Source organism: Callospermophilus lateralis, chromosome 17 (assembly GCF_048772815.1).
Source record: "Callospermophilus lateralis isolate mCalLat2 chromosome 17, mCalLat2.hap1, whole genome shotgun sequence".
NCBI lineage: Eukaryota > Metazoa > Chordata > Mammalia > Rodentia > Sciuridae > Callospermophilus > Callospermophilus lateralis.
In genome coordinates, this window is record NC_135321.1 from 12,147,625 (window position 1) to 12,172,356 (window position 24,732).

Sequence of the window (24,732 nt, forward strand, 5' to 3'; positions counted from 1 at the left end):
GGATATTATGGATAAAAAGCAAAATGTTTCATAAAGGTATGATACAAGTTTGTATCTTTTTTTTTTTTTTTGCTAAAGCATAGAACTATTCTTGTATCCTATAACACAGGACCAAGATTCCATTCAGGATATAGATTTTATACTAATTGGTATGCTTCTCATGAGATCCAGTTTTACATTTTATTAGATAAATAGGAAAAAAGCAAACCTGAATGGCAAAAATTGGTCTCTAAAATTAGAACAATAATTGATGAGACCACCAATAAACAAGTTTGTATTAGAAGATAATAAGGCATAAAATAAATTGTAAAATCACAGCCAATTTTATGGAAATTTTAGTTTTATTAAAATATGATGTTATAAATAACATAACACCTATTTATGTAAATGAGAAATTTACTCTTCTAGCTCATAATAATTTTAAAACTAAGGCTGAAAGTGTGACTGAATTTTTACACATAATTATTTTTAAACAAATTTTTATTTTTGAATAATTTTAGATTCATAGAATAATTGCAAAAATAATAGGATTCCCATACACCCCCAATACAATTTCCCCTAATGTTAACATCTTATATTATCAAGGTACATTTGTCAAAACTAAGACATCAAGATTGGAACACTGCTACTAACTAAATCATGGATTTCACTTGCATTTCACTAGATTTCTCACTAATGTTCATATAAGTATTTTTTAAAATAACAGATAGGGAGAACTAATTTTATGTTGGATTTTAAGTCATCAAATGATATTCTTGAAAATGTCTTTATTTTTCAATATCATGTTGCATTTATAAATATTTTCTACACTAATCAATGAATGTGAAATGTAATTGACATTAATACAATGATCAGGTAGCTCAAGAACTATGAATTATTAGATGGAATAACAGCATTTCTGCAAGGTAAATCAAAGTCACATTAAGCTGCTTGTGTGATAAAAATAAAAAAAGCTTCATTATCTCTAGCTATACAGACATGACAGGATCATTATTTAAAAGTGAAAAGAGATATAGGCTACACTTATTTTAATGATAACTGTGTTTTCTATCATATGCTGCATTTTTCACACCATAAGTTAGTCTTATTAGGTGAGAGACACAGGGTTTAGGGGGAACAGAATCTTCCGTAAAAGAGAATGCTATTGGTTTTGTTGTGCCTGATGAAGAAGAGGAATGGGTGGTCTGCATTGAATTCAATGGAGGGGAATCCTCTTCGAAAAGCCACCTCACTCCCAGTGCCAGCTGCAGCCTCTGACCCTTGTTCATTTATTTCCACAAAAGCCTTGTGGAAAACATTGGACAGAAACAGGTTCCTCTCTGAAGACATTCCTGAGAAATCTGCTTTGCTCTGGCTAAAGGCATCTGTCATCCCCATGCTGCTCAGAGTGGACTTGAGATCATAACTCTCCTCCAGCTTGAACTTGGGCAGATGCAGCTGCACTTCATACAATTCCATCATGTCCTCACTGGTCCACTCTTTCAGCTTCTCAGAGGTGACCACCTTTTCCAGCTGCGGGTCAGAAACATGGAACAGTGAGCAGAGGGAAATGGTGAAGAGCGACCCCTAGGGATACCATAGATGAATTGCAATCACTCCCTTCACCCAGGGTAACAAAGGCACACAGCTGTAAATCCTTTTGGTTGTGTAATGATAGCCTTGTGGGGTGGACCTGCAGAACCTTTTGTTTTGTAGGTCAACATGGAAGAGAATTCTTTGAAACCAAAATCTGGGACAAAATAAAATTTCTGTACTCTAAAATCACAATAATATAAACCCAATAACTATAAACTATGCCATAGAAGAAAAATTTAAAAATGAAAGCTTCTAAATCTTAGGAATAGTTTTTTTTAATATTAAATATGAGGGTAATTTTATCCTCTTAATATTCTGAAATTTTAAATAATAAATAAATGAATGTGTACATATGAATGTATATGTACATATGCATGTGGGTTTATATATGTATATGTTTAAATTTTTAAATGACATGTTTGTTTCAAAAGCACACACTCTTGCTACTTTGAGAGTTTCCTATACCCAAGCATTCACTGGCTGTTGGTGACATATTTATATATGATGCATATTAATAACATGACAGTATCTTCAGCTTGGGACCCTGCACATCTAAGAAGAGAAACTTATCTTAGGCTGTGAGACTCATGGGTACTGGTCCATACTGGTCTTTTACCATTCTTTTTAGTTTCACGCATTTATGAAACAATTTGGAAATCTTTTCTACATACCGGCAGGGCCATGGAAACTTACAACTGAGAGTCTGGTACAGATGAAAGGCCCAGTGCAAGGAAAAGCCATCTACTGCACGAGACATCAGTGTTCATTCTATTAGGCATATAACTGCTCAGGAACATGGTCTGGTCAAAACCAGCCTAATAGAAATCTGGTTAATAAACAGCTTAAATAATATCTGAAAATAGCACCAATACGGTTTTTTTTTTTTTCGTGAAAGTTTTGACTTAGAAAAAAATGTTAAAAAAAAAAGTTGTAGAACACACCACACACACACATGCACACACAAAAGTGATTAGAACAATTAATCTTGGGTAGGGGGTATAGATCAATGATAGAGAACCTGCTTAGCATAGCATGTATGAGGCCCTTCATCCTCAACAACACACATTCACACACACACACACACACACACACCCTGAATTACACAGTTTCTACCAGGAGACCTAGACTGAAAGATTCCTATGATCAGTCCACACAGCTCTGTACCTGGCAAAGAGAATCCATCTCTGTTGTACATGTGGATCTTTGTGTAACCAGTCCATGTTAGAGGTGTCTATGGATTCCCTAACCTCTCCAAGTAAAAGTAATATCGATTTTACAGAGCTTTGCAAAGTCTAAATGATACTGTTAAGGTAAAGTACAGAGAGCTCAAGGCAAGTTGGCTGATTGCCTTCCTGTTCAGGAGTTAAGAAACAGGGAGGCTGAGTCCTGGAAGACAAGGGTGAATGCAGGTGCCATCTTCACCTCGGAGAGACGGACACATTTACCTGCTTCAGTGCGCTGTCATCATCAGGCAGTAGCACAAGCAGACTGAGGTCAGAGCCCTTGTAGTCAAGTTGAAGGCCTGTGGCTTGTGGATTTTCAATATGAAAAACTTGAAGCTTCTCTTTCATAAACATCATTTGCACTGGTTTGCTTGTAGTCTATATATATATATAAAAAATAGGTAGCAAAGTCATTGAAGAGATGTTCCACCAAGTTCTTAATTCTTGATCACCATTGGTTCCCAGTTGTCTAGGACATTGGTGAAACCGATCATCCTCTGGTAAATACCAAATAAAGTTATCCAGACTTTATTTTTTGGAAATTCTGAACAGTATTACTGGTAAGAGGTGAATGGGAAGGAAAGTTCCATCTCTAACGCTATTCCAGAAATCTCTATAAGTCATAGTAAGGTGGATTCTACAAAATATTTTGAACAATATATAACTTTAACTATGTAACTGTCAATGATCCAGAAACTGAAGAAGATATATTTCACATGCAAACATTTGAGAAAGTATCATAAAAGTTGAAATGCACTAAGAAGGAAAGCCAAGCAATAGACTGAGAGAAAACATGTGCAAAATGTATCTAACAAAGGACTGGCATTAAAATATACAAAGAATTCTTAAAACTCAACAAAAATAAAATAAATAATCCAGTTTTAAACATTGGCAAAAGATATGAATGGGCAATTCTAGCTTATGAAAAAATGCTCAGTCATATTTCATTAGAGTACTCAAAGTTAAAGCAACTATTATAACGGCAAAAATCCAAACACTAACAATACTACAGGCTGACAAAGATATGTTCCATTCATTGCTGGTGGGAATGTAAAATGGAACAGCCACTTTGGAAGACAATTTGGCAGTGTCTGACTAAGATCAACATTGCCTTATCATATAATCCAGCAATTGTGCTTCTCGCTCTTCACTCAAATATGTTTAAAGCTTGCGTCCATATAAAACTCTCACACAAGTGTTTATCTCATTGTTATTCATTATTACCCCAAACTAGTAGGAAATAGAAATGCTTCAATAACTGAATGGTTAAACAAACTCTGACACATCTGCACAATAGAAAATTATTTAGCAATAAAGCAAAAGGATCTATTAAGATGTAAAAATATATTCAGGGTCCCTAAGTGCATATTGTTAAGTGAAGTGAGCTGACCTGAAAAGGCTAGAGAAGTCAAAACTGTGGTTGCCAGGGCCTGGGTGGAAGGAATGAGCAGGTGGAGCACAGGGCATTTAGAGAGTGGTGAAACTCTTCTGAGCGAGTCTACAGTGGTGTCTATATGACATTATTCATTTGTCAAAACGACAGAACAATACAACACCAAGAGTAAACCTGGAAATATTATCAGCTCCAGAGAGTTAATACTAAGCTGTCAAGATGAGCTAACCAGTTATAACAAATGTACCACACAGGATATTAATAATACTGCAAAGTTGACGTGTGTCGAAGGACTGGATTTGGGAACTTGGTACTTTCCGAAAAAAAATTTTCTAAATTTTTAAAAAATGCTCCAAAAATAAAGCATTTTAAAATAAAAGTCAATTGCAAAACAAAACCTCCTGCAATCCAGATTTTGTACACACATGTTATTTATCCATTCTGCATAGACCTGAGGTCAATCCCAAGGTACTACCCTTATGCTAAGCTGATGGCCATGTAACCAGGGCCGTTTATCAGTACCAACTCAGGATACTGTGCCTGTTTCCAGGTGAGCACAAGTCTGACCCCCACCAGAATCCTTATGGTATCCCAAGCTGTTAGAGCAACAGCTAGAACTTTCCATTTCTGATAGGAGAGTGGAACTAGAAGGCTAAGAATGAAGCAGCTACATTCCCTGGACACTTAGATAGAAGCCATCTTCAGTATTACAGAATGAGAGTGAGGCAGGAAGAAGAGGTGAGGGCAGAAGGAGAAGGTGAGAGAGAGACAACTAAGATTACCTTTGAGACTCTCCAGCTCTATAGGCCCCACCCATTGGACTGCCCACTTCGTCTTAGGGACATAATCTAATTCCCATTTTGTTGGAGCTAGTTTAAAATGCTTTTCTATCACTTGTAACCAAATATTCTAACACAAGTAACTACTCAGCTCATTTCTCATTAGCCTGTTGTGCTGTGTGTTCTGCCTGCCCCATCCTTAGAGGATCCCTGCTGCACACAGCAACACAGTTGCAGCGGGAGGTCCTCAGCAGCGCTGTCTGTGTGATAAGACCACCCTGGCCTGCACCACTGGAACCAACCTTGGCCAGCAGTTCCCTTCCTAAAAATTCAGATGGGTTGCATCAGCCTGTCTCTAGAAATGTGAAGGCTGTAGGTAGCCATTGTGGCTACCGTGGACCAAAACGCAGAGAAAGTTACAGTTTGGCCTGAGAGAAGACTGACAGAAGAGAGGGAGTTGAAAAACTTGAGAAAAAAATCCTGACATTTGAGATCTTATTTCCACTCATATCCCAGGACCCAGCCACATTCCTTTCTAGTATCATTGCATCTTAAATAGCCTCCAAAGACCATGTGTTGATCTTCAGTCATTGGTGCTCTTAGGAGAGGGTGGGACCATTGGAGTTAGGGCCTAGGGAAGGAACCTAGGTCCTTGGGCATGCCCTTGAAGGGGGTACTGCCATCCTAGCTGCTTCTCTCTCTTTCTTTTCTGGCTGCTAAGTAGTAAGATTCATTACACACCCTCTCCATGATGTCCTGCCTCACCACAGGCCCAAAATGACAGGAAAAGTGACCATGTACTGAAACCAAGAGCCACAGTGAAGCTCTCCTTCTTTAAAGTTGTGCATCTAAAGTACTTTTGTCAGTTTTCTGAAGTGAGTTCCTGTTGCTTGTAATAGGGACAAGCCTATTAGAAAGAAACCTCAATGAAATGAGATCTAGCATTTTTATTGCTTTTACTTATGGAAGGGTAAGAATGGGGTAGAAGATAGCATCAGTTTAGTAGAATAAGACCAGAACTTACAGTGAAGGATCTTAGGTTCTATTTCTGAACTCCTTCCAACTCATTCATGCCTCCAGTTCCTTGGTCACTTTATATTTCTCAACTGAGAAATAACTATAAAACACACCCTACCCAGCTCATGGGACCAAATGATAAAATATGTGCATGGTCAGAGAAAAACAGTGAAGGGGAATTTTTGTGTGGGAGAGAACTAAGAGCTTTGCCCAGCCATTCCTTCCCTAGTAAGAGTCCTAGTTTAGAGGAATATATAATCAGAAAGAAGAGCAAATTTAAAATAAGGTCATGTTACAAAGCCACATGACAATTCAAGCTGATCTTTCACAAGTTCAAATTCTCACCTTGTTTATTCTGAAAGGCTTTTCTGTGGTATTTTGCACTTGGAATTGATGTTCCCAGATTCCTTTAAAGTAAAGAGCGTTCACCAGGACCATCCTGGTCAGGGAGTCCACAGAGTCATCCGGTAGGAGATTCAGAATTTTTCCTGCAAGAGTAAAAGGACACATTTCAAATGGCTAGTGGAAATGTGTCTATTTTAATTATAAAACCAGACTTCCATCTTTATAGACTCATAAAATTTTCTTTAAAAGTTCTTATTTAGATTTTCCAGAAACAGGTCAATTCAGGAATTTAAGTACTATTTCTGTTTAGAGTAGCTATGAGAAAACAGGAAAACACTGAAGAAATAATATGCTGAGTGGCCAATACGTATTATTTCATATTAAGAATAAATTTGCATTTCAATTAGAAAACTTCCCTCTAATACAAGTTGATTTGTACCTCTATTTTGAGAAGACAGAAATGCTTCTTCTCTCTCACGTCTGTTTGTAGTCACACACTGTGAACTTCTCTGATTAAATCTGAAAGATTGTGACAGTATCTCCCCCCTGCCCTTAAAAATTGCTTTCTGCAATTGTGCATATCAGATTGATCCAGCCATTGTTTAAAGTGATCTTTGATAGGCAACCCCTGATACATTCTGTCCAAACTCTCCACTAAAGCACCTTGAAAGATTTATTAAAAATGCACAAGAGCAGGTTTAGAGGTGCGTTAGAAAGTCAACATGTTTGATAAATGGAGATAGAATCTGATTTGGCTTCCCCCAGAAACAGAAACTATTTAAAATCTTCTCAACAGTTCAAATACAGACATGGAAGTGATTTTTTTAAATATAGCTTATAGCACTTCATTTAAAAAGGTTATATGGGTGAATTTTCATATTAACAGAAAATGCAAAAATTAGTAGAAAACCAAGAGGAAGGGACATACACACACACACACATACACGCCTCATAAACATCAGAACAATCGAGTGACTACTTCTTAGAGAATTTGAAAACCTCCTTTAAAAACAGGGAATACATCCCAGACATTTAAAAAGATGGATTCTTTTAAACTTTCAAATTACTGATAGAGCTCTGACTATTACAGTTTCAGAACATAAAAATGAAAAGCCCTCTGACTACTTATATCAAGCTAGCACATCCTCAGTATGAAGACACAACCAAGGAAGCACAAAATTGCCACCTATAAACCAATTTCTCTTGTGAATATAAACAAAAAAATTCAAGTTAAATTTAGAAAAAAAAATATATATATATATATATTTTATGTCAGGATGTAAGAATCATGTATCAAGAAATCTATTAGTATAATGCATTATTGTTGTGGTATGAATATTTGTGTTCCTCTGAAAGTCATATATTGGAACCTAATACTTAACCCAACAGTGTGGAGATGGGGTCCTGGTGAGTAATTGTGTCATGGGGGCTCTCCCCTCAGGATAGATTAGCATTCCTGTGAGTGGAATCCAGGGATCTGCTTGTCCCTCTACACAGGAGGACACAGCAGGAAGGTGTCCTCTTAGAAGAAAGAGGAAGCTCCCAACAGACCCAGGCATCTTGATTCTGAACCTGCCAGTCTCCAGAACTGATGTCTACAATCTACCATTACCCAGGCAATGGATTTTATCATAGCAGCCCAAACAAACTGAAGCCATTGTTCTTGTGGGTGATAGGAGAAAAATCATCTTGATGGATATAAAAATACTTTTGATCTATTTTCATCAACTATTTCTAATTTTTAAATTATGTCATTGTACATTAAAAAGAATGAGTACTTCCTTAATATGAAAAAGAATATTTTTCTCCAAAACACTTTCATAATTATGCTTACCAAAAAAATATTAGTAGTATTCATAGTCTGTTATGAGTACCATTATTTAATATTTTTATCAAAATTGTAACTCATGTCATAAAGTAAGAAAACTAAATAAGATATGATTGTGTAAAAAGAACAGACAAAATTATTATTTGCAGGTAATACGGTAAGCAAGGAGAATTAACTGAAAAGCAAAACTAATAAGTATGTCCAGGCGTGAGTTTACTCTTACACAAAAAATTAATTTTTTCTTATCTTCTAAAAATTTAAGTAATTAAAAAGTGGAATTGTTACATCCTGGTATGTGCCACATTGGTAAAAATGATGGCTGCAAAATATTCCTAAAAAATAGCATTTTATTTCTACCAATGACACAAACCAGGAAGTTCCTATCACTAGAGTACTATTAACAGGTCATATTCAAATTCCATCAACTGTTCCTATAAAATCCTTTAATTTCTGGGCCATAAGTCAATCAAGATCTTCCATTACATTTGATTGTGATTTCTTCATCCCCTTTAATCTGTAACAAGTCCTCATTCATTCATTGTTCCATGACCTTGGCACTCTTTGAAAAATACTTGCCATGTTTGTAAAATGTCCCAGAATTCTCAAGTTTGGGTTTGTTTGTTTCCTCAAGATAATATTCAGTTATGCATTTTTGCAAGAATATCACACTGTTGTAGGTTTAACTTTGACTCCCTTAGCCCTGCCAAAGAACCAGTCAAGTTTTATCCCTCGGTACCTAAGAATGTGGCCTTATTTGGAAATAGTCTTTGCACATTTAATCAAGTTAAGAAGAAATCCTACTGGATTAGGGTAAGCCCCAATCCAATGGCAGGTATCCTTATAAATAAATGGAAATTGATACATAGATGTAAAGAGAGGAGAACACCAGTTGAAGATAGAGTCACAAAAGACACACAGAGCCAGTACTGGCGGCATACACCTGTGATCCCAACTGCTGGTGAGGCCTAGGCAGAGGGATCCAAAGTTTGAGAAAAGGCTGGGCAACTTAGGGAGACCGTGCCTTGAATTAGAAAACAAAAGAAAGTGTCGGGGATGTAGCTCAGTGGTAGGACACGCTTAGGGTCAATCTCCAGTACCAGGAAGAAGAGAAACAGAGACAGATAGACAGAAACACACACACACACACACACACACACACACACACACACACAGCCATGTTCTCACAGAGGCACAGGCTGCAGTGATACATGGGCACACCAGGAATGCCAAGGATTACCAGCAACCAGCACAAGCCAGGAGACCATGAGAAAGTGCCTTGCTGGTGCCTTCAGTGGGGGCTGGCCAGCTGCACCCGGACACCTTGCCTCCAGATCACCTCTCAGCCCATACTCTAACACACCACCGTATTTTGAAAACTACTTAAGATAATGTAGCATATTTAATGCCCCATTTTTGTTATTTGTTAGTAGTTATTATTTATTTAAAAGCCACAACTATAGCAGCATTTCACATTTCCTTCTCTGCACTTTCCTGCTTTTAAAACCTGGATGCCTCTTTGGAATTAGTGGGCAGTGATCCTTCTCTTGTCTACTGGGTAGAGTAGTGATTGGGATTCTGGGTTTCAGTTGGGACTTACTGGGAAAGCTGAAAGTCTAAAGAGTATGGGAATAAACACATATAGAAGCTTTGAATATTTACACTATGTCTATAGTTCCATTTAGGAGCTGGGGTTGTGGTTCAATGGTAGAGCGCTTAACTAGCTTGCCTGAGGCCTTGGGTTCGATCCTCAGCACCCACATTAAAATGAAATAAAGATGCTGTGTGTCCACCTACAACTAAAACATAGATATTAAAAAAAGAGATACACACAGTTACACAAGGCACAAATTCAATTATGCAGCGATGCTGGGAGAACCCTGCACCCAGCCCCTTGGTGACAGTGTACCTTCAGTCCTGCTTTCCACCCAAGAGTTGATCTCCTTTCTGACTTGATCAGAAGCGTCCACAAAGTTAACAGACTGTGGTTCTGCATCAAAATACGTTTTCATATCTTCTAAATATTTCTGAAAGACATAGGTAAAATCTTCTTTTGTAGAGTTTGCCCAAAATTGAGAAATCAAATCTATTTAGATTATTAAAAAAAATAATAAATAAAACTACGGAGATGAACAATGGTAAACTCCTACCCCATCCCTCCCATCTCTCTTTCCTCACTCTAAATTTTGGTCAAAATCTCAACACATCCCTCTTTGAACCCACTAGTCATGCAGAACTCCGGGTGTGGAAGGAAGGTAGGCCTCCCACTATGCTGGATCTTCCACAACTTCTTTGGGTCCATTTTTATTCATACTGAGACATGAGGATAAGACGGAACGGGAGGAGGCTATAAATCTCAGGAGTGACCCCCTCGGCCAAGGGTACTGGGAGTTGAGCTTGGCTTTCTGTGTCAGGGACACAATCACAGTTGGCTCCCTGAGTCTGGCACCTGCCTTCAGTGAACCCTAAAGCCCTGGGAATTAGGATGGTCCCTGATGAAAATATCTTCTGCTGTGAAAGCTGATTTGTAAGGTGGTTAAAGCTTTCACCCAGCACTCCAAGGAAACAGGCCAGGCCTTGCCCTTTCACCTGGTGGCAGTCAGCACAATGGGCTGTCACCGAGGTTGCCGCTATGGGTCCCCCTGCCTTGGGAGCATAATTCATTACTGTGTATAGTTGTGGTATTCCTTCATAGACGGCTTGAAGGAATAAAAATAGCAAGTTAATTCTGTTTATGGGAAATGGTTTGAGGTTATGAAGGCCAAGTTTTGCAGAATTTTTAATCTAGCAAAAAGAAAACTTGACTCTTCAGGAAGCACCACTCCCTGTCTTAACTCAGAGCTGTGGACATGTAAAAAGGTGTTTGTATGTCCATGTCCCCTTGTTTCCCAAGTGCCCACTGAGCTCAGTCATCTCACCTACTTCAGACTCAAACAGGAGCTCATAATCCTACCACTAATGAAACTGTCTTTAAGACCCCATTTGGCTGGTTTTGTGCCCTTTGTAATACCAAACCCCAAGTCCTGAACTCCCCAGAATTCCCCCGATATGGACTGGGATAGCACTGCTGGAAACCACAAAATAGCTTTATTTTACCTGATTGCTATCATTCTGCCCTATTTAACTTCCTTGCCCTTTGGGTCCAATGCCCGGGTCCTCCTGTTCCTTTGTGATCTATGCCAACGGATGTGAGGGACAGACCGAGAGAGGCACATGACTGCCTGCCCACTCTGAGTTCACAGGACAAGGCAGTGAACTGATGAAGATCCGATCATTAGCGCAGGGGTAAGTTGGCATTGTTGCATGTTCCATATCCCCAGCGTCTCTCTAAAGTCCTGATGTGAAAATTACTCCCTACTCTCACTTCTTGGGCTACACCCTTTTTTCAGCCTATAAAACCCTGATCAAGCACCTAGTTTGAGACCCATTATTGGTTTCCTTTACAACTAGATGCTAAGTGCTTGGTCTAGATAATGGTTTACCAGAAAGTACTGACCACATTAAGATTGTCCCTGGGATCTCTAGAGAAATGTGGAACAAAATTTTTACTCCTGGATGCCTCTTTGGAATTAATGGACTAACTGGGTTCACATGGCTCTTTCTTTCCCATTAACTTAAAATAAGCCATTTGCACTTACATTGTTAAATGGATATGACTTATGCCCATATATTCTGTTGGCTGTTTTAAGTATATAGGAATGGCTGGATTTGACGATTTCTGCAGAAAGTGCCTGGAAGTCAGAGCATATTCCTTCAGCCTTGCTGGATGTGAATTCCTTTAAAAGAAAGAGAGTTTAAAAAGTGTTGAACCAGAGCTACATATATGTGTTCAACCTATAGCTAATTAAAATGATTTGGTGTATTACAAACAAAAGCTGAAATTAATTCTAACATAGACCAAAATGTCTTCTTCAACGTTATCACAGCAAACACTTTATTGTCGATGAAGCATATTTATTCCTTTCTGCACATTCATTTTGTGAAGGCAAGAGCAAGTTCAAAAGTAGAGAATTTTCAAGAGAAATTTAAAAATGAGATGAGATAAGAGACTCTTCTGGAAAGTAGAATATTTTCTGTCCTGAAGAGAATTTCTATAATTTTAACAAGTTTCTAAGAAAGGTTACCCATGAAAGGTTGCTTAAATCAACTACTAAAATACATGTTCTAAAAGTTCTTTCCCCCCAACTGTTAAATGGATAGTAAAAGATAATAAATACCATTTTCCTTTTTTTTTCACTTTCAGGACAAGATTTGCTGTCCTGGTGTCTGTTATATTGGAGTACCTGTAATACCAATAAAAAGACAAGTGAGTAAAATTTGCATATGAATAATCATATGGAATAAACATTTGTAAATATGAGCCTGTCATTCTTATAAATGCAGAACATATAATTGGTTAAACAAGGAGTCCCTCATTTAACTTTACTAATGTACTAATTAAATTAATATAATAAGTCAAGAGCTGCTTTTAACTAAAGTGTTAAAAATCTAATTTATGTTACTAGTCTTTTAATTTTAATGTTTGTATAGGAAATTTGGGATGATGATGGGATTAGCCCGAGGTAAAATCATCTCATTTTAAGCTGGGCACCATGGTGCACACCTGTAATTCCAGTGGCTTGGGAGGCTGAGGAAGGAGGATTGCAAGTTCCAGGGCAGCCTCAGCAACTTAGTGAGGCCCTAAGCCACTTGATGAGATCCTGTCTCAAAATAAAAAATAAAAAGGGCTGGGGATGTGGCTCAGTGGTAAAGCGCCTCTGAGTTTAATCCCCAGTACCAAACAAACAAACAAACCAAGAAAAGAAACGAAAAAGAAATTCTCTCCCGTAGGTCACTTGGTCACTTGTATCTATGGTTGTTTCCAATATAAGTCTAAGTGTCAAGGTATGGAGTCTGAAAAGGTTCCCACCAACACCTGAATGGGAAATATTACATTGTGCACATGCAATATTCTATATACACAATGGAATATTATTCAGCCATAAAAGAAAGCAAAACTTCATTGCAACAACACAGACAGCGATGTGGAACATTGTAAGTGAAATAAGTGAGGCACTCATATGAAGAAGTTATCTAACAAGGTCAGTGTCAGAGAAGGGAGATTAGATGTGATACTACGATAGATTTATTCTGCTTTTGTCCGCTGTTCCCAGCTCACTGCTGCCACAGTCCATGTAATTTCCAAGTGACTAAAATACTGCTGGGGCATTTTTGGCTTCAGAAGCTGCCTCAGAAAGAGAAGTTCTCTCCCATTGACCTTCCCCTGCCCTCCTTTCACCCGCTGCCTTTTCTCCCCCAGGCAGGCCACAGAAACCAGAACTCCTCTTCCTGCAGATGAATCAGAAACCAAAAACACACTCTAACCTCCCTTCACCTTTCTATCTTTGAGCTGCCCATAAAGAAGTTCTCTGGTCTACCTTGCCTAGCAGATCCTGACCCCGATCAAAGGGGTCCCCTGTCCCTACAGAAGGAATGCTGCCCAGGGGGGCTGAGAAGCATCTCAGCAGCCAGCCTGGCTGGGCTCCCCTCCGTCCACGAGCAGCGGATCACACTCCTTGTCCAATAGCATTTCTACAAGCTGTCCACACCTCAGCCATACGTGCACGGTGAAGTTTCCACTACAAACCCAAAGACAGGACAGGGGTGGGAGACTTCTGACAGCTGACCACGTGGAGGTTCCTGGAGGGTGGGGCACTGTCGAGGTGTGGAAGCCTTGTGCCTGGCGCCACATCTTGCCCTGTACCCTTTGTACTATCCTTTACGATAAACCAATCAATGTATTTCTTTGAGTTCTGAGAGCCACTCTGGCAAATTAAAAGAACCCCAAGGAGGCGGTGTGGGAATGCAGATTCATAGCTGGATGGTCAGAAGTGTAGGGGAGTAACCAGGACTGGCATCTGAATTGGGGTGGAGGAGGCAGTCTTGGGGACTAAGCCTTCAACCTGTGGGATCTGAGACTGTCTCCAGATACAGTGTAGAAATTGAATTAAATGAGACCACATGCAGCTGCCCTTCACTGCCATACTGACTGCTGGGTGTGGAGGGGAAAACCCCATGCACCTGGTGTTGTCACAAGTGATACAAATTGTTAGGGTCAGCAGGAGAAACTGAGATGTGCTGGGAGCCATCAGCCAAGTAGGTATGACAAATTCCTTGCCAGCTTACTCCCATGCTGTCTAAGTGGAAGGACTTCTGAAAGGTGACCTTGCTCAAGGACCAGGGCAGGATCCGTGTTTAGGGTGTTCCCCCTTTAGAATAGGGCGGTTTAGCATAATAGGAGATTAGGGTGTTCCCCCTTTAGAATAGGGCGGTTTAGCATAATAGGAGATTAGGGTGTTCCCCCTTTAGAATAGGGCATATCCTGCTGCTGAGTTCCTCTTGAGTGCTTAGGGTCAGACAGTATATTTTGGGAGACAGAAGCCCATGCGGTGTGGATTTGGGAGAGAGTGGATTTGGGCAGAGAACGTGGATTCCCCCAGAGCGTGTTTGTAGACGGCCGGTGTGAGTTCGGGAATAAAGAATTGCTGTTTGAATCTACAAGCTGTGTGGAGACTCGTGATTTGTGCCCAGCCAGAGACTGCGGCATTTGGTGGCTCGTACGCGGAACATCTGAAGACAAGGTAAGTAAAATTGCTCGCCCCTGAGGGAAGGCGAGAGAATGGGTGACCATTTCAGAAAACAATGTGTTCTTCTTTTGATTTATTTTGTTTTTCTTTCAAGCTGCCTATCCCTAGAAATTTCTCAGGCAAACTGGAAAAAATGGTTGACTAAAGGTTTGAAGTTTGTCGGCCCTGAGGAAGAGAAAATTGATACAACGATTTTTTATTCTGTTTTTGCTTCATTCAGTTTCGGTTTTGTTTTGTGTTATCTTATTGGGTTGCGTTATCTTTATAGTAGATTAAAACAAACTGAAAAGATGTTAAGTAAATTGTTAGAGGTTCAGAATATGGTGAAAGACATTTTAGATCAAGCAAAAGAGAAGGTCTCTCCAGCTAGTCAGACAGAGGAAGAAAATTTAAAGGAAAAGGGGTTGTTAGGAAAAAGGCCACAACAGGAGGCTGTTACTAACTCCGTTTTATCACAAGAGGGTTTAATTCAACCAACAGCCCCACCGATAGAGACAGCTGAGTGGCCCTCAAACCCCGTAGTTGATAAATGGAATCCTGAGACAGGACCTCGAAGATTAGCATGCCCTGTACTTGAGCAGGCAGGAGGGCAGCGAATTCACCGTGCTTTAGATTTTAAAACAGTGAAGCAGTTAAAAGAGGCTGTAACAACCTATGGTCCCCAAGCTCCCTTCACGGTGAGCATGGTCGAGTCCATTACTAACTTGGACATGACGCCAGCAGATTGGGCTAGCATGTGTAAATCTGTGCTAAATGGAGGACAATATTTGTTATGGAAGGTTGCCAATGAGGAATTTTGCGCAGAGACAGCTAGGCGAAATGCAGCAGCCGGTTACCCTCAAAGAAATCTAGAAATGCTGCTAGGGAAAGGACCTTATGAGGGTCAACGGCAACAAATTGAATATGATCCTGCTATATATGCACAAATTGCTGCAGACGCAGTTAGGGCATGGAAGACTTTACAAGGACATGGAGATTTACAAGGTCAGCTATCTAAGGTAATACAGAGAGCTAATGAACCTTACGCTGACTTTGTAGATAGGCTAATTCAAACGGCTGCCAAAATATTTGGGGATACGGAACAAGCAATGCCATTGATAAAACAACTGGCTTATGACCAAGCAAATCGTTGCTGCAGAGAGGTTATTAGACCATGGAGACATGAAGATTTAAACACATATATTAAATTATGTAGAGATATTAATGAACAAGGGCAAGTCTTGGCAGCTGCAGTACAACAGGCTTTAGATGCCAGGCCAAAAACATGCTATGATTGTGAACAAACAGGACATTTTAAAAGGAGTTGCCCCATAGGAGGAGGATTTAACAAAACTAGGTATCAAAGAAATAGAATACCGGGTATTTGCCCACGATGCCGTAGAGGGAGACATTGGGCTAATGAATGCCGTTCTCAAACCACCATAGAGGGTACTCCCTTATCAAAAAACGGACAAGGACCAGGTATTTACCCACAATATCGTGGAGAAAGGCATCAGGCTCCATTGCCAAAAAACGGACAGCCGGGCCCAATGCTCTGGGGCCCACAACCACAAATATACGGGGCAGTGGAGGAACCCAGCAACACCATCAGAGTAGTGCCCAGGACACATTGTCCATTAAATCCCTCATCAGACAAACCCGAGGGAGCGCAGGGTTGGACATCTGCGCCTCTGCCAGAGCAGTACTAACTCCAGAGATGGGAGTTCAAATCATTCCCACAGGAATAAAAGGACCTCTTCCCCAAGGGACAGTAGGCTTATTATTGGGACGTAGTTCATCTACATTAAAAGGACTTATGATAAGTCCTGGGGTAATTGATCCCGATTATGTAGGTGAAATAAAAATTATAGCTAGTTCTCCAAGAGGTATATCAGTAATTTCACCTGGAGACAGAATAGCACAGTTGTTAATAATACCCAGCCTACATAATAAATTTCCTAGTCATAGTGTAAAAAGAGGTTCCAGGGGATTAGGCTCCACAGGTGTAGATTGGGCTATGTTGTCTTTAAATTTAGATTCTCGCCCAATGTTAAAACTAAATATTCAAGGACACGACTTTAATGGGCTACTGGACACAGGTGCAGACCTTAGCATCATATCTAGTAAGGAATGGCCAAAACATTGACCATTACAACAAGCCACTCAAATGCTTCGAGGCCTAGGAGTGGCGACTAATCCCCATAGAAGTGCAATGGTATTAGATTGGAAGGATCCTGAAGGTTGTGAGGGAACTATACAGCCCTATGTATTGGATCATCTTCCTATAAATTTATGGGGACGAGATGTCCTAGATCAATTAGGTTTGACGTTAACAAATAACATCAATCCTAATGCGCCCACTACTAGGGCTAGACAAGGTTTTAGGAAAGAAAAAAGATTAGGAAAACAAGGACAAGGTATAGCAGCACCAATTCAAATAGATCAAGGAACAGACAGACATGGGTTGGATTTTCAGAAAGGGCCACTGAGACAATAAAAATTACTTGGAAATCAGAAAGACCAGTGTGGGTTCCTCAGTGGCCCCTGACTAAAGAAAAGATACAAGTAGCCCATGATCTGGTCAAACAACAATTAGCAGAAGGACATATACAACCTTCCATATCTCCCCATAATACTCCCATTTTTGTCATTAAAAAGAAATCTGGTAAATGGAGATTATTGCAAGATTTAAGAGCCATTAATAATGAGATGGTTATTATGGGACCTGCTCAATCAGGGATTCCTCAATTGTCTGCTTTGCCAAAAACCTGGCATGTTTTAGCCATAGATATTAAGGATTGTTTTTTTTCAATTCCAATTCATCCCGAGGATAGTCCACGTTTTGCATTTACTATCCCTGCATTAAATCATGAAGGTCCTGATCAGAGATATGAATGGAAAGTACTCCCTCAAGGGATGGCTAACAGTCCAACTATGTGTCAAATATATGTTAATAAAGCAATCCAGCCACTTAGAAATCAAAATCCTGAACTACAAATATTTCACTATATGGATGATGTATTATTGGCACATAAAGATAAAAACATATTGCTGGAATGTTATGCCACACTTACAAACTTATTAAAAAATTATAATCTAGAGATAGCAATAGATAAAGTACAATTAAATTTTCCAATTAATTATTTAGGAGTTCTATTATCCTCAACCATGGTCCGTCCACCAAAAATTCAAATACGAGTAGATCAACTCAAGTCACTTAACGACTTTCAAAAGTTATTGGGAGACATAAATTGGATAAGGCCTTATCTAGGCATACCAACAGAAGAGTTGGGACCTTTATTTGATATTCTAAAAGGTCCATCAGATCCAAACTCACCTCGCATGTTAACTCCTGAAGCAAGAAAGGCATTAAAAATTATTGAAACATATATGGAAAATATACATTTAGATAGAATTGATATAAGTTTGCCTTTATTATTTATTGTACTACCAACAAAAAATATTCCTACAGGAGTATTTTGGCAAGAAGGTCCATTATTGTGGATACATTTATCTTATTCTCCTAACACTATTCTTACTAGGTATCCTGAGGCTGTAGGACAATTAATACTCAAAGGAATAAAAGCAGCGAAGGGAGTGTTTGGAATTTCTCCCAATAAAATTATTACTCCATATACTATGGATCAAATTGATGAGTTAGCTAATGAGTTAAATACTTGGGCAATAATCATGTGTAAATCTAATGTTTCATTTGATAATCACTTACCATCTAATCCTTTGTTGTCTTTTTGGTCTAAGCATCCTGTAGTTTTTCCAAAAATGACAAGAAAAACCCCTATCATGAATGCTCCAAATATATTCACTGATGGGTCAAATAATGGTACAGCAGCAGTAGTTACCCCTGATCAAACTTATACATTTTTAGTACCCAAATCCGAATTATTTATTTTTTATTCACGTGATTTAAATGGCTTAATTTAAATTAGGTAAACAGCTGTTAAGGATTGTTTTTAAAGGTGGTTAACAGATCTGCTTGTTTACTAATTTAAATCAGGTAAACAGCTGTTAAGGATTGTTTTTTAAGTAGGTTAACAGATCTGTTTGTTTACTTTCACCTTTCCTTTTCATTATATTTAATAATTCTTTTCAGGTTAATGTCTTTTTAGCATCATTGCCAGAATTCCTATCTTCATCCCAATGAATATAACTCAACAAGTATGCTCAATCAAGGAGTCAACTTACTTTGGGAGGAAACGGACTTTTGGAAGAGACGGACAGATTGATAGATTCCTCCCCTTTGAACTGCTTACAGAACTTGCCTGGACTATGTAACTACGTTTAGTGCAGCAAATTGTGGTAATGCTGGCATATCTTTGCTGATGGTGTCACCAGTGATCTTTGCTGATTGTGTCACCAATGATGCAATTTTTCCAAAGGAACTGTCAATTGGCTTGGTGTCGTGGTATTTCTGTATCCTCCTCCCTTCTGCTAGTGATGGTCTAAATTTGGGGGCCAATGGCTATATGCTGGACCGGCAGTCAGTGACGGGTATGATCCAATTGCAGTGGTATCAACCTAAGACAGGAGGCTGACGCCTAAAGGTCAGTTGCCTAAAGGTCAGTTTTCCGATGATGGGTAAGAACCATATGTTGAATTGGACAACCTACCAGGTGCGGTCCTTAAGCCACATTAACCTCACTCCCCCACTGGCACCAAGGCCAAATTTGGGGGCCAACAGAGGTGAGGCAAAGAACCTCACCCCCCCACTGGTGCATAGACCTATCCACAAGTATGGCTGTATGCTGGACCGGTAGTCAGTGACGGGTATGATCCAGTTGCATTGGTATCAACCTAAGACAGGAGGCTGACGCCTAAAGGTCAGTTTTCCAATGACGGGTAAGAGCCATATGTTGAACTGGACAACCTACCAGGCACGGTCCTTAAGCCACATTACTTGTTGTTTAATTAATCAGAAGTGGGGAGATGCTGGGAGCCATCAGCCAAGTAGGTATGACAAATTCCTTGCCAGCTTACTCCCATGCTGTCTAGTGGAAGGACTTCTGAAAGGTGACCTTGCTCAAGGACCAGGGCAGGATCCGTGTTTAGGGTATTCCCCCTTTAGAATAGGGCGGTTTAGCATAATAGGAGATTAGGGTGTTCCCCCTTTAGAATAGGGCAGTTTAGCATAATAGGAGATTAGGGTGTTCCCCCTTTAGAATAGGGCGTATCCTGCTGCTGAGTTCCTCTTGAGTGCTTAGGATCAGACAGTATATTTTGGGAGACAGAAGCCCATGCGGTGTGGATTTGGGAGAGAGTGGATTTGGGCAGAGAACGTGGATTCCCCCAGAGCGTGTTTGTAGACGGCCGGTGTGAGTTCGGGAATAAAGAATTGCTGTTTGAATCTACAAGCTGTGTGGAGACTCGTGATTTGTGCCCAGCCAGAGACTGCGGCAGAGATGGAGTTGGTTTTTGCTCTGTCCTTAGCAGAAGGAGGGTGACTAGAGGCTTAGATGGGGGTGGGAGAGTGGGGAGGTTGTATAACTGCCAACACCTGGTTAGAATGGAAGTAGAAATTTTAGTGTTTTGAAGCATAGTCCAGGGATGCTGGTTCACAGAAATTTATTACACATTTTAAAAATAACTAGAAGACAGTAGTTCCAAGCTTTCTAACAGAAAGAAACAATAAATGCTTAAGGAAAGGAAAGTACTAATTATGCTGATTTGCCCTTCACACATTGTTGACATGTATAAAATTATCACAATATGTCTAATATCTAATGTATAATACGTTCAATAGATCATCAACACATATAATGGATAGACAACTAAAATATAAAAATAGAAAAAGAAAGCAGGGTAGGTGTTAAATTGAGACCACTACTTCAATAATGTAAGCAAAAGCCATCATTGCCAAAATTATCTTGAAAATTCAGGGATTTTAGTTATTTTTTTCTAGATAAATGCTTCATTTCTCATTGTCTAACACATCTTAAGATACATAGACATAAACTTTGCATTCACCCCAGCATTTCCTTTGAAAGTTAACAGGAAGGATATGGCTATCCCTGTTTCCCCCAAATTGTACAATAGAGAACAGAAGGCAAAAGATAATTCCATTGCCCACATCCTGGGCCCAGCTCACAGTAAGAAATAAAGAGTATCTTATGGAGGATCACACCGACACATAGTAACAGAACAAGGAGCACCTACCTTAGAAAAAAATGTGCAGGGCCAATTAATTAGGCTTATTTGCAAATGAGGCTATTAATATCTAAAGCAAGGACAAGTAGCACACAGAGATGTACTTACATGAAATGTCCCCAAGTTGGAATTCACTTGAGAATAAGCCTGTCACTTAATCCTTTCTAACCAGGAAACCAGTCATTACCTAGAGGTGAGCCAAGGTGCTCCTGTCGTTGTTGTGGTTGTTTTCAAACCACACAATATCTTGTGAGCTACAAGAGTCGGGGGATCCTAGGCCAGGTACACAGAACACCCGACTGGCTGTACCCACTTCCACAGTAGGCACAGAGAAAGCCATTTTGAGAAGAATTCTATCATTTGTCCTTTTGATTATTGTAATATTTAAGGCTGAACTTATTTTTTAATTTTTAGTAACAAAATACACTTATTTATTGACATATTTATAAAGACATATTCATATTTATTTATGTGTTTATTCATATATATGTGATTGTGTACACACATGAACAGCTATTTTGCTATCTATGGCTGGACATATGTATATACATACATGTATATGCTCTACAGATGCTTACAGTAAAACAATCTTTTTTTGTACATTAATATTGTTTTCTTACTTTAATGTTGTTGTTGGGCTCTTTAACTTCATTTAGACAACCAGTAATTAAAGAAAGAGCCAACAAGGCATGAGGAACAGAATGATTCTTCGTGTGTGTGTGTGTGTGTGTGTGTGTGTGTAAAAAACTCTTCTGAGAGTAAACGCATGCTGAATAGTTCTATTATCTAAAGTTTGACTCATTATTTCTTAAATCCTTTTAGTCATCAAAATGAAATTGGTTTTGTGTTGAACTAAAATTGATAACCTCATCATTTCTCCATTTCATTTTGCCAAAGGACACAGATTTTTTTTTAATGGTTTTTCTAGCAATAATTTTCAAAATGATTTCCTTCACTGGGCTTCATTTTGTGTTCTAAGATTTTTTTTTTTTAAGTGTATCTCTTAATTTGGACAATAGTGTTATAAAATGAGGGTTATTGGGTTTTCAGAAGAAAAGTGAAAATACAAAGAAAGCATATAATTTAAGGGCATTGGGGGACCATTGACCTTTCCCACTCACCTGGGCCATCTGGGCTTCAGTGGAACCTCTGGTGCCCGAATACACCATGGCCAATGAGGTTGAGATGCCCCAGGGAGAGAAGAAGATATTTTTACCCTCAGCAGATTCAGCTAGCTTTTTGCTAAATTCCAGGGCAAACTGGTTGATGGATGTTGCTAGAGAGTCCATTGAGAAACCCTAAGAAAAATAAAGCAAAAGATAGGGAACATTCTAATGTTAAATCCTTCTCATTTATTTTACCTTTATAAGTATATTCTTCCATATATGTATGTATATGCCTATATTCCCTAGAGCTGAATGAATTTTAGTGAAATTCTAATCCAGATCATTATTTTATATATTAAAACAATGAAGTCCAGAGACTTGCCTTGAATTTTGGTGCTAACATGCATCATTATTAACTGATTCTGATCACTTCACAGCTAAGTCCCAGAGCATAGTTTTTTCCACTTGGTTGATTGACATTTATAGCAGCACCACTGGTGTTCATGCATTTATAACTAATCTTTCCAACTACCATGGGAATAAAATCTTCTTCATATACAGCCTTGTACATCCAACAGCACCTTGTCCAGGACCTTGCACAAAACAGGTACGTACAAATGCAATGTTCAGTGTTTGGGCTTTAGCCATGTTTTATTTACTGAAACTGGAAATCAGACACAATTAAGTGAAAAATGCTTACAGAAGTAAGAAAGTAAGACTAACTTGCTTTTCTTCTCACTATTCTCCTTGAACATGGGACTCCTCTTTTTCTTAACTTTTGACTACAAAATTTCACCTCAATAACCCTGATATTTTAAGCTTAAATTAAAATTAAAAATTTAAAGCAATCTCTATCAAAGACATAGCAAAGTTCAATCTACTGTCAATTTATGAACAAATAATTTCTCTGAAAATAACTCAAGATTCCTAGGTCTAGGAATGCCCACTTGCATCAGTGATGTGTGGAATTTGGTCCTGCCCTGACAGTTTCCTGAGAAACTAGAAAAAGAACTAGCCAGCCTTCTCTATGGCCAAGTAATGGAATCAAGGGTGAGGTTTATTATGACCTGGAGTTAACAATGACACTGTTGAGGCCTCCCAGAGAGTCTTTCACTTAACTAAACAGCTTCCCAGCCTCTCAAACACGCCCTAGGTGTGGCTTCCAGCTATTCCCAAGGCTCCTGATGATCACAGGCCAAAAGAATATGATTCTAAAAGAAACCCACACACATACACACCCTCTAGATTTGTTGTATTTCTACACCCTCCTAAAATGTTGGAAACTTGCCTTACTTTTTTTTGACAAAATGCCATCTTAGAAATAACTTCTTTATTTCCTTTAAAAGTATATTCATTCAAATGAGGTTTTGGTTACTGCCAAGATAGTAAGCTTTATCTTTTAAAAATTCATGAATCACATTAACATGGAAAACATTTGGCTTTGTGGCCAAACAACAAGAGAAAGTAATATTTTAGGGCCTGGGATTTTTATCATTCTACCTACAATTTATAATTTTTCTAGTAATTCACCTCCAACAAATTCGTGACAACAATAAGGCTCTCTAAAGAAAGAGCCAACCACTTGTGAAAAGTTTATCTCCAGTTATCTTTATCCTTACCAATAACCTCAATCATGTATCAAGGCTAATCCGGAACATACAAGGACAACTACCCCTGCTTCTTTTAAGAAATTTAGGAAATAATAAGCCAGGCATCTTTCGACAGTCAAAAGCACTTTCTGAAAGGTGCATGACTTTGTGATTAGATTTTACCAGAAATAATTTTCAAACGAATAGTTCTTTTATAGTCTTCAGGAGCTATAAATTGACTATATGCACACGCGCGCGCACACACACACGTTGAAGAAAAATAAGACAGTAAGAAAATAGGGTCATTCATAAAAATGTCTCATCATAGATAGGGAGACTTCTAACATATCAGAGTTAGAAAGAACCTTAAAGTTTCTAACATATTTCCATTTATTCACTAAGAAACTCATGACCAAAGAGACCAGTGAGCTGGCTGAGGATGCACAGTTAACTAACACAGAGCCAAAACTGCAGCCCCCAACCCCCCAATGTTTTTTTAACCAATGCAGCTTATTGCCTTTAAGATTTTAAAGGTAAGAGAGATTGGGTGATAAAGGAGGACTAACAGGAAGAGAAAGTGAACCCGCCCAAGTTTAAGACTCTTTGACTTATACAGAAAAATATCTTAGGGGATGGAGCCTAATTAATTATTTCTGGATTTTTTTAAAGGGGGGCAAGATAGTCTTGATCCTTAGTTATCTAAGATCTATGACAAAGAAGAAAAACACATATAAACATTTTTAATCACAGAAATATTTACAGTACCTTATTTTCTTCTGCCAGAGAAGAATTGGCAAGTTGTTCCTTTAGTAAGAGATTGTGGCTGAAGAATTAGGGAACTTTTAACCGAAGAAATTTTTTTAAAAAAAATTGTTGCACCTCCTTCTTTGGAACCCCACCCTTTGATTCGCTCTTTCTTTTGGGTTTATCTTAGCAGGAAGTTTAAATAAAAGGACAAAGAGACAGTTGAGGCCTTGCCTGCATTATTTAACTACCCACATTTTCCATGTGGTCTGCATGTAGAGGCCTGAGTCCTGACAGAATTTCTTGATTAATCCCCTGCGTCGCCTGCCAAATAAGGACAGTTAACATGGTTTCCCCTGGTAGACTTAG

General features: G+C 38.9%; 1 protein-coding gene across 1 annotated transcript; it reads right to left on the reverse strand.

Annotated features, from left to right (window-relative positions):
- Positions 1-1,107: 1,107 nt before the first annotated feature.
- On the reverse strand, positions 1,108-24,411 carry Serpinb10 (serpin family B member 10). Its single transcript, XM_076837102.2, has 8 exons — positions 24,385-24,411; positions 22,046-22,222; positions 12,375-12,440; positions 11,796-11,933; positions 10,067-10,184; positions 6,333-6,475; positions 3,021-3,176; positions 1,108-1,512 (listed from the first exon to the last, which is right to left on the reverse strand). The coding sequence occupies exons 2-8, from the start codon at positions 22,211-22,213 to the stop codon at positions 1,108-1,110; spliced, it is 1,194 nt and encodes a 397-aa protein (XP_076693217.1). The 5' UTR covers positions 22,214-22,222; positions 24,385-24,411.
- Between the last annotated feature and the right edge of the window lie 321 nt (positions 24,412-24,732).